Raw genomic sequence first — 11,299 nt, forward strand, 5'->3', positions numbered from 1 at the left:
CCAGCCAACGTTGATGGCCCATTAAGGGGAAACCACACTACCAAGGACTATCACAGGATCTGTATACAATGAAGGCTTTTCAGAGGGAGCATATAGGGAATGGAGATTTCTTAACTCACATTATAGCAAAGGATCTTTCCAGAAAGCTGGAGGAAGCTATAAAGGGGGGAAATTACATCATCACTTGGTCTCACTCCCCCCCCCTGCAGTTGAATGCCTGGGAAGACATCTTGTGGACAAATGGGGGAGATGGTCCCAGGCTGAAAAGAGGAATCTCAGTCTGTGCCTGAAGGAACTGTACCACCATGTTGAGACAGTGTTTGAGTCAAATTCTTTCTAGTTTGTAGAACTCAGATTGTAATTTTGCTTTTATTTCTTGGGTAACCAATTTTGATCTGTACATTTATTACTTATAATCACTTAAAATCTATCTCTCTGCAGTTAATAAATCTGTTTTATGTTTTACCTAAAACTGTGTTTTGCTTGAAGTGCTTGGAGAATCTGATCAGTGTACAGAAGCTGGTGCACATCGACTTTTCTTTGTAAAAGTGGCGGATTGGGTAATAATCTTTCACCAGTGAGGCTTCTGACCAGGTGTGATGGGTGCACCTACCCTGAACCAGCCCCTAAAGGGTTAACTGTGCTTTTCAGGCTGAGGAAGCCCTGGCTCTCTGACTCTGCTGGGCATGTTCAGCCTGGAGGCAGAGTATTAAAGGAAGCAGCCAAACTCAGTGTGGGCAGACTGCTGAAGTGGGAGGATGCAGACTGCAGGCTCTCTTCAGGGAGCTGATACAGGCTCCAGATACAGATCCAGAGCATGCAGAGCTCCAGACAGACCCCAGACTGCCTGAGGAGCCCAGAGAAGAGTCCGCGAAGGCAGAAACTGTGCCACCTGAAGCCCCAGAGACCTGGGGGATCTGTGGAGCATCACTGGGGGAGAAAGTGTACGAAGCAGCCCAGGAGACTTAGACTTTTCTCCAGTGAGTGAACAGGGGAACCAGTCAGTATGTTTCATGAGGATGTGTGCTGATGTGGTGCTGAGCACCCCCACCACTGCCAAAGCCTGGTGTGGGACTTGGAGAAGAAGGGAGGGTTTGAGTCCCCCAACCTGGGCACTACAAACCCCTGAGTGGTGCCTCACTTCCCCAATGGGCCAATAGGCCAACACAGTTTTATAGAGTGGGACAACTTTATTTAATCTGGACATTAGGTCATGCTGCCCTGATTGGAAGGGCCACTTTATTGACTCTGGCCATCTTCCTGCCTGACCTGACTTCCCAGGAGGTGTTCTGCCTGCCAGAAGCCCGTATCTGAGATATCATGGAAGGATTCTTAAGGATAATTGCGCCTAGACTAAACTAAACACTTCCTTGTTTCTTAGGTTATATCTGAGAAGGTTGATTGGTGGGCTCAGATTACCATAGAACAACTACAGCTTCCTCTGTGTAGCTCTTTCCATGCACCTCTCAGCGGCCATCACAAGTGAGACCCTCCTGTAGCTTCATTCCAGCTAATAGAAACAAGAGAGAGAGTAAAAGAGCAGCTTTCCATTCCTTGATGATGAGAGAGCAAGAGGCCCCATTCCCATCTTATGGCCTCTCACCCATTTGCTACCCCATAAAACCCAAGGCCTCTTAATTTGACTGGTTGCATTGCAAAGTTTCTCTGTGCCAGAAGATGCTACCTTGAGAGGAAATTCATTAAACAATAAAATTAGTTTACATAAAAGGCTGCATTTTCATTGAGGTTGTGTGTAACAATCTTGCTTGATGCCATTAAAAACACATTTTCAAAGAAAGTCACAACTTGCAGTGGACCTGTGTGGGGTTCAGATGGTGACAGACAGGTTCTGAGGAATGACTAGACATGTTTTTCCATCATAGAGAATTTAAATAGTTACAAACATGTATAGCAACACATATCTATTGCATCTCAAACTGTAGCCATAGTCATGAGATGAAGAAATAGGGTTTCAGTCCAAGGGGTGCTGTCCAGGATCCCAAGCCCACAAGCCTAAGGATGGAGAACACTGGGTATACCCATTTCCGCTTCTTTCCTGGAAGGCCACACAGAAAACAGGTGACAGAGCTAGGAAACAAATTATTTTTTCTAGTGCCTAAACCACCAGACCTTCCTGCCTCAGCCTGGGAAGGAAGGAGATACAGCAGCTATGCTGTCTACATGCTGCAAGGCTGCATAGGGTCACTGATGAGAACTTAGCATGCATACTGTACTGCATGATTGATATGAGAAAGGAGCAACTATATTGCATAATGTTGTCCACCTATCAGCAGAAGCTCTAGGGTGGAAAAAGGGGGTAGCTATACCATACCCAGAGCTCTACATGGCTGCAGAAATTAAGGGATAAGAAAGGGGCAGCTATAGGGATAGATTCTCAGTTCTAGTAAACCCATAGCTCTGTTTACTTTAATGGGGCTACATCAATTTGCATCTGCTGGGGAACTGGCCTGTTGACTCTAATGGAGCTACAGCTTATGCCTACCAACTGGGGATCTGGCCCACAGATCCAGCAGAGCTACGTCAATTTACATCAGAGGAGAATGTTCTTCACTAACCCCAATGGAGATTCATTGGTTTACACCAGCTGGGGCTCTGGCCCACTCACGCCAATGGAGTTCATGTCAATATAATCCAGCTGGCAATCTGGCCCATTGTCATCACTCCGAAAGGTAAACTAGTGCTTCATCATACGATGAAAGATTTTCCCCCAGATGCTCATTAGGTTATTTCACTAAATGCATTTACATTTGGGAAAACACAAGTCAGTGGCATGAGACATTAATAAAAACAACGCTTTGGAGACATAAAAGGTTAATGGTGATGGGTTGAAGTGAGACCTTATTAAAAAGTTTTGGGACTCGATTGCACTTCTTAAATACTTTGAACTGGACTGGGAACAACAATCTTCCCCGCAGGATTTGCAATTAGAAAGAAATTGTTAGTCTTAGGCTTTCTGCAAAACGCCAAAGTAATTCAGGTCAAGGTGAGACAGCTTTCCCCAGATGCGGACAGTACATTGTGATGCACAAATTCAATGGTTTTATAGACTATGCTAGAATGTTTATGCTAACTGATGTGTGCATACACACAAGTGTACATGTGTTTCTGTCTGCATAAACCATTATCCTCTTCTGTGTGGTTTTAGATCCTCTAAAGTGTGCTCTTTTTTAAGCTTCTTAGAACTGATTTTCTTGAGATAATGTAAGGGCCAGTACTTCCAAATCCACAATAGTCTTGAAGTGTGTGTGACATTCTAAAACTTGGCAGAGGGTACTGTAACCCCCATATTCCTCATTTTCATATAATCGTGATCTCACATATAAAGCATGCCTTGTAAGTTATCAGGGGAAAGGTTATTTATTTTCAATAGAAATATTTTTTTTAAATTTTAATACATATAATCCATCAGGTACAAACAGCTACATGCATAATTTGCTCTGTATTTATGCTGGGATTTTTCAAATAATACCATGGATTTAGATATCCAAACTGAAATACAATAGGAGTTAGATGCCTAAGACCCGTAAGCTCGTTTGAAATCCCCAGCCTAAGTCTTTGTCCCATATCTCCTACACAACTAGCCTTCCTCCCCTCCATTTGTCTTAAGGAACTTTGGCCCAGATCCACAAAGCGATGTACAAAGGTGTTGAGACACTGAGCTCTCTTATAGCCTGGAGCCTCCCTTGGGCTATGGGATATTCAGATATGGTCTTCCTCAATCTCTCCTGTCAGAGTGGCTCCACTTTAATTAAATAATTGAATAATTACATATTAATTGGGCCACAGAAAGAGCAAGAAGACTTTATAGCTCAGTGGTTAGAGCACTCAACTGAGAAGTGGCTGATCCCTCTTCAATCCCTTTCCCTCAGCAGGCATAGTGGGAACTGCAACAGGGGTTCTCCCACATGCCAGGTGAGTGCCTGAAACCTCGGGCTAAAGGTTATGAGGGAGAATATAGGTGCCCCGAGGCCTAGATAAAAGCAGCAGTGCACATGTGCAAAGGCAGGAAGATAAGTGCAAAAATGTTGGCGCTGAGTAAGTTTACGCACCTATTGGGTGAGGCACCCATCAGATGTCCTTTTGTGGATTTTGGTAGTGCCTAATAATGGGATGCAGGTTCCTAAATCTGGAATTAGGCACCTCAGCCCATCTGTGTATCCAAGCCTCTGAGCCTGGATTTCATCCTGTTCATCCATCTATCTGACAGGTTCCTCAGCCCATTTCTAAAAGCCACCGGCCAGAAGCCTGCCCTTGTCCCTTGCCATTACCACCCCTTTTCTAAAACTCAAAATTAAAGAGAAGCAACAAGAGAAGCCAGATGAGAGTGAATCATAACCTGGCTACCTGCCAGACTGTAAGGTCAGAGATCACAGGCCAGACTTGTTTAGCTATGATTGTTTCCATTTACAGTGTACTTTAAAAAATAGCATGGATTCTCTGATCTCTTGTCAAGGCCACACACTGACTCCTAACATGTGCCAAAGCCTCCTTGACATTTTTATTTCTCAGGCTGTAGATGATGGGGTTGACTAGAGGAGTCAGAACTGTGTAGAAGACAGAGAAGACTTTGTTCAGGTCTCTCAGAGTTGGGGTTTTGGGAGACAGGTACACAATATTCAGGGTCCCATAGAAAATGGTCACCACAATGAGGTGGGAGGAGCAAGTGGAAAATGCTTTTTGCCTCCCAGTGGTAGATGGAATTCTCAGGATCGTGATGATGATGCAAATGTAGGAGATGAGAGTCAATAGAAATGGGGGCAGGGTGAATATGGAGGCCAGGACTAAAGCGACAAGTTTGATCGGGCGGGTGTCACTGCAGGAGAGTTTAGTCACTGGGGTGAAATCATAAAAGAAATGGTCTATTTCACTGGGGCCGCAGAAGATTAAACGTGACATCAGAGATGTTACTATAGCACTAGCCACCATCCCATTGATCCAAGACCCTGCTGCTAGCTGGAGGCAGAATTTGCCATTCATATAAGTTGCATACTGCAGTGATTTGCATATCGCTACATATCTATCATAAGACATGACAGATAAGAGAAAACACTCAGATCCAGCTAGCCAGGTAAAGAAATAATATTGCAAGAAACAGCCATTTACTGAAATGACATATTCATTTGTCAGGAAACTGGCCATCATCCTAGGCAGGATGGTGGAAGTGTAGCAGGTGTCCAAGCAGGACAAATTCCCCAGGAAGAAGTACATTGGGGTGTGAAGGTGCTGATCAGCCACAACTAGCACAATGATGAGGATGTTTCCAGCCACAGTGAGAATGTAGATCACTATAAATAGCACGAAGAGAAAAACACGCAGTCCGGGATGACTCCCAAATCCCAGGAGGATAAATTCTGTGATGGCTGTTTGGTTTCCCTGTTCTGTTTTTGCCATGAGATGTATCTAGGACAATTAAATGGAAGTGTGTGACATTATTTGATGAAAATGATCTTAAGTTTTCATGCAGCAATATAAATATAATTCCATAAATATTACATAATACAAGTCTAATATTACATAATATTACATAATACAAGGCTAAGACTAAAATGGTTGGTTGGAAGACTCACATTTGAGTGCCAGGGTGTCTAGAATCAGGGGTTGGAATTTTTAAAGGTGTCTAAGGGAGTTAAGCATACAGCTAAGGTTGACGTGAAATGGTATTTGTGTACCTTAATTTCTGCCACTTCTTAGAAAATCCTTTGTCTTCAAAATCCATGAAAAGATCCATCCATAAACCCAACAAATGACAGACATAATTATTGTATGATCTTCTCTTCTACCCCACCTCTTGACAAATGGGCGAAGAAACATCCTCTACATATAGAGTCCAGTCTTGATTTTGTCTAATATAGATCCTTGAATGATAGAAATGTAGCACTGGAAAGCACCTTGAGAGACTATATTGTGTATTTCAGACAGAGAATTTGTCTTTATTAAATTCTAGTTCCCTATGTAGGTACTTGCAAACTGTAATCAAGTCATATCTTAACTTCAAAAGAGAGCATTAAAAAGAATTAGTTTTAAATTGGTATGTAATTTGTTTTTTGTTATTGTATTGACTGTTCTCTTCAACATTGGCTAAAAATCAGCTGGCAAAATGCATGTTTTATCTACCTATGTACATTATGTCTGTGTTTGTAATTACAATTACACCACAAGCTTTGGAAAGATGTTCAATTGATTAATTATCTGTTGAAATTACACTTTATCTTCAGTTTGAATTTGTCTATGAAGTGTCAAGTTCCCATATTCCTGTGTGTGTGCTGATGGTTCAGTTTACTGGATTACTGGTATTGTCTACTCTGCATTGCACATCGGGAACACTTTCAGGTTACTCTTCTGCCAGTCAAATGTCATCCACCAGTTCTTCTGTGAAATCCCCCAGCTGCTCAAGCTCGCCTGTTCTGACTCATACCTCAGTGAAATTGGGACTATTGCCTTTAGTATGTTTTTAGGTTTAAACTGCTTTGTCTTTATAATTCTGTCTTATGTTCAGATCTTCAAAGCAGTGCTGTGCAGGGCCAGCGTAAAGCCTTCTCCACCTGCCTGCCTCACCTCACTGTGGTCTCTTTGTTTCTTTGCACTGGCTTCTTTGAGTACATGAAACCCACCTCCAGCTCAGCATTAAATATGGATCTCATGATAAGTGTTCTATATTCCCTGGTGCCTCCAGTGATGAATCCGATCATCTACAGCATGAGGAACATGGAGATCAAAGCTGCATTAAAGAAACTGATTGTTTGGAGGTTATTCACCAAGAATTAAAATGTCCATCATTGCTCCTTGATTGAGATTTCATTCTGAGCTTCTTCTTGGATATAATCAACTGATGACAAAATTATCTCCTTGAGAACACAGGGTGCACTCTGTTTATGAATTCATAAAATCCAGACTAATTCCTTTGAAGTTAAATGAGTTAGTTTAGAATTACACCAGTGTAAATAAGAACAGAATGTAAATATCTATCTATAAATGTACATACACACCTATCTCTCTTTGGGATTTATACTGCTAACATTGCCATGCTATCTGCGCATGTTGCACAGAATATCAACAGCCGTAGCTAAGTCATTAGTGAACATGAAATCTCTTTCTCTTCTTCTTTTTGGGGGTAAAAATTGTGGGTGGAGTTTGAGAGGTTTGGCTTGTTTGTTTGCTTGATTGTTTCTTTTTTGTGTTTCATTTTGTTGATTCATTGGTTGACTTGTTTTTGTTACAGATGACTTTTTGCAGTAGGAATTTGCAGGGTGGAATATGTTTGATTAAGTGTAGGAATCAGATTATTTTGTCATTTATTCAAGGTGTCAATGATATCTCTTTGAAAGGGTTTTCGGAGAGACCAGAGGTTTCCCTTTCCCTAGGGATGAAGAATTGAAAAAAAGTTTCTATAGGTGTGTGGCTAGCTGAGTTCCTTTTAAAACAATTATTTTAATGTTATTAGAGAGATTGCCTTCTGCACATTTCCCCTGTCCTTCATCATCTCAGCAACTGTTTCTCCACTCAGACACGATTATAGAGACTATGTCCCTTGCCAGTTCAGGTTCACACAATATGCCAACATAAGCAACTCTGCATATGGAGAAGGTATTAGGAAAACATTTAAGGCTGGATTAAAGTTTAAGGACTATAAACCAGTGTCCAGGGCTTCGGCTCCAGGAGTCATGACATTACAAGAGAATCTCAGCTTCCACTTCCTAAGCTATAGCCATTTTCTAGTCCTTGTGGTTGAGAAGGAAAGCTTGAAAATTTTCCCTAAGACAAAAACCAAGTGTAATCAATAGAGCAATGGCTGCCTGAGTCTTGCATGAGCCAATCACTCATGGAATGGAGCGGGCTGTCCTCAGTTAACCAATGCAACACCTGCCTCAATCTATAGGCAGCCTGAGACAATTGCTCTGAGAGAGGAAAAATGCATAGGGTTTAATGATGCAGCTACATCTTCCTGAGTGTGCAAAGAGCCTGAACCAGTCACAAAGTTAACTCCATAAGGCTGAGGCTCAGACAGTTGTTCTGGGACTGCTCTCACCATCAGTGGATAGATGGGGCAATTCTGAGAGATACAACCCAGTTTTTTACAGTCATAACACCACTTTTCCCCACTCTTTCCTGGGGTACCTCTGAGAAGGCCTGTGTCCTGCTAGAGTAAATTCTTCCTCTGGGTGGGTGTCCATGACTGGGCTTTTTCCTGCTCTCTGATTCCTCACTATCTCTGTTATGATACCTAGCAAGTTTCTATATATTCATCAGCCAATTTCCCAGCTGGGTGCCCATTTCACAGGTTTCTGTCTATGAACCATGATATCAATATCATAGAATATTTTAAATTGGATGGAGGTTCTAAGCAATGAGCATCTCAAATCCTGGAACACATATGAAACTAGACATCATAAGAACATAAGAACGAACATATTGGATCAGACCAAAGGTCCATCTAGCCCAGTATCCTGTCTTCTGACAGTGGCCAATGCCTGGTGCCTCAGAGGGAATGAACAGAACAGGAAATCATCAAGTGATCCATCCCGTCGCCCAATCCCAGGTTCTGGCAAACAGAGGATAGGGACATAATCCCTGCCCATCCTGGTTAATAGCCATTGATGGACCTGTCCTCCATGAATTTATCTAATTCTTTTTGAACCATATTATATTCTTGTCCTTCACAACATCCTCTGGCAAAGAGTTCCACGGGTTGACTATGCTTTATGTGAAGAAATACTTCCTTTTGTTTGTTTTAAAACAACTGCCTATTAAAGTCATTGGGTGACCTTTAGTTCTTCTAGTATGAGAAGGAGTAAACTTCCTTATTTACTTTCTCCACACCAGTCATAATTTTATAGACATCTATCATATCCCTCTTAGTCGTCTCTTTTTCATGCTGAAGAGTTCCAGTCTTATTAATCTCTTGCCATACAGAAAGCTACCCCCAATCATTTTTGTTGCCTTTTTTTTCACCTTTTCCAATTCCAATATATGGTTTTTTTTAGATAAGGCAAAGATACCTGCACATAGTATTCAAGATATGGGATCTCCATGGATTCATATAAAGGCAATATGATATTTTATGTCTAATCAATGCCTTTCCTAATGATTCCCAACATTCTGTTCACATTTTTTTGACAGCAACTGCATATTGAGTGTAAGTTTGCAGAGAACTATCCACATTGACTCCAAGATCTCTTTCTTGAGTGGTAACGGCTAATTTAGACCCCATCATTTTAAATATATAGTTGGGATTATTTTTTCCAATGTGCATTACTTTGCATTTATCAACATTGAATTTCATCTGCCATTTTGTTGCCCAGTCATCCAGTTTCGTGAGATCCCTTTGTAACTCTTCACAGTCTGCTTTGCACTTAACTCTCTTGAATTGTTTTGTATCATCTGCAAATTTTGCCACCTCACTGTTTACCCCTTTTTCCAGATCACTTATAAATATGTTGAACAGTACTGGTCCCAGTAGTGACCCCTGGGGGGACACCACGATTTTTCTCTCTCCATTCTGAAAAACTGACCATTTATTCTTACCCTTTGTTTCCTATATTTTAGCCAGTTACTGATCCATGAGAGGACCTTCCCTCTAATCCCATGACAGCTTATTTTGCTTAAGAGCCTTTGGTGAAGGACCTTGTCAAAGGCTTTCTAAAAATCTAAATACAGTATATCCACTGGATCCCCTTTGTCCACCTGCTTGTTCACCCCCTCAAAGATTTCTAATAGATAAATGAGGCATAATTTCCCTTTACAAAGAACATTTTGACTCTTCCTCAACAAATCACATTCATCTATGTGTCTGATAATTCTGTTCTTAACTATAGTTTCAACCAGTTTGCCCGGTACCGAAGTCAGGCGTACCAGGCTGCAATTGTGAGGATTACCTCTGGAACCTTTTTTAAAAATTGGTGTCACATTTGCTATCCTGTAGTCATCTGGCACAGAAGCTGATTTAAATGATAGCTTACATACCACAATTTTACATACTGCAATTTCACATTTAAGTTCCTTCAGAACTCTTGGGTGAATACCGTCTGGTTCTGGTGATTTATTACTGTTTAGACTAGGGGCAGACAACCTATGGCATGAGTGTTGAAGGCGGCACATGAGCTGATTTTCAGTGGCACTCACACTGCCTGGGTCCTGGCCACTGGCCTGGGGGGCTCTGCATTTTAATTTAATTTTAAATGAAGCTTCTTAAACATTTTATAAACCTTATTTACTTTACATACAACAATAGTTTAGTTATATATTATAGACTTACAGAAAGAGACCTTCTCAAACGTTAAAATGTATTACTGGCATGTGAAACTTTAAATTAGAGTGAATAAATGAAAACTCAGCACACCACTTCTGAAAGGTTGCTGACCCCTGGTTTAGACTATCAGTTTGTTGCAAAACCTCCTCTAATGACACATCAATCTGGAATAGTTTCTTAGATACGTCATCTAAAAAAAATGGCTCAAGTTTGTGAGTCTCCATCACATCCTCAGCCATGAAGGTCGATGCAAAATATTCATTTAGTTTCTCCGCAATGGCCTTATCATTCTTGAGTGCTCCTTTAGAATCTCGATAATCCAGTGGCCTCACTGATTGTTTAGCAGGCTTCCTGCTTCTGATGTACTTTTAAAAAATTGGTATTACTTAAATTCCAGAATTAAAGGGACAGATTTTAAAAATATTAAGTGATATTGTGGGATTTTCAAAAGCATCTAGGCTCCTAACACCCATTGAAATCAATATGTGTCAAACATCTAGCCCTAAATACCTGCCCTGGTCCAAAACAGCCCAAAGGCCTTGATCTTATGCACATACTGTTATAATTTTTCATGTATCTGAGAGAGCTTCTAGGGATGGTCAAAAGTCTAGCTGCTGCTGCTTAGTGGGTGTAGCTGATTTATTGTAATATATTGTGCTGTTGAATTATATTTTTTATTCCTTCTGACTTTAATGGATTTTAGGATGTCAACAGCTTACAAATGCAGGTGTTCTATGTACAATTAATTTAAATCAAGCATTAAATGTTGTAAAAAGAGCAATTTTCCAACACAATATTTCTCCTTTGGAAATTTCTGTTTGGTTAAAACCAAAACTTTTCCGTGAATGTGTTGATTTCAATAATGTTTTGTTTTTAAAAAATAGGGAGGGGGAGGGTTGATATTGTTCAACTATTCAGGTTTGACATTTTCAATATCCACGTAGAGTGTCAATATAAAATATTTGGTTGATCCCAATTTTTTTAATAAAAAGTTTGTCTCATGGTAAATTTCAACATTCAATTAAGAACAAA

General features: G+C 40.8%; 1 protein-coding gene across 1 annotated transcript; it reads right to left on the minus strand.

The window, feature by feature from the left end:
• Nucleotides 1–4,437: 4,437 nt before the first annotated feature.
• On the minus strand, nt 4,438–5,412 carry LOC127031817 (olfactory receptor 10A7-like). Its single transcript, XM_050918844.1, has one exon. The coding sequence runs from the start codon at nt 5,410–5,412 to the stop codon at nt 4,438–4,440; it is 975 nt and encodes a 324-aa protein (XP_050774801.1).
• Between the last annotated feature and the right edge of the window lie 5,887 nt (nt 5,413–11,299).

Source organism: Gopherus flavomarginatus, chromosome 11 (assembly GCF_025201925.1).
Source record: "Gopherus flavomarginatus isolate rGopFla2 chromosome 11, rGopFla2.mat.asm, whole genome shotgun sequence".
Taxonomy (NCBI): domain Eukaryota; kingdom Metazoa; phylum Chordata; order Testudines; family Testudinidae; genus Gopherus; species Gopherus flavomarginatus.

Bases quoted from the DNA above. Each gene is read 5' to 3' on its own strand.
- LOC127031817 (XM_050918844.1), bottom strand. From the start codon at position 5,412: ATGGCAAAAACAGAACAGGGAAACCAAACAGCCATCACAGAATTTATC.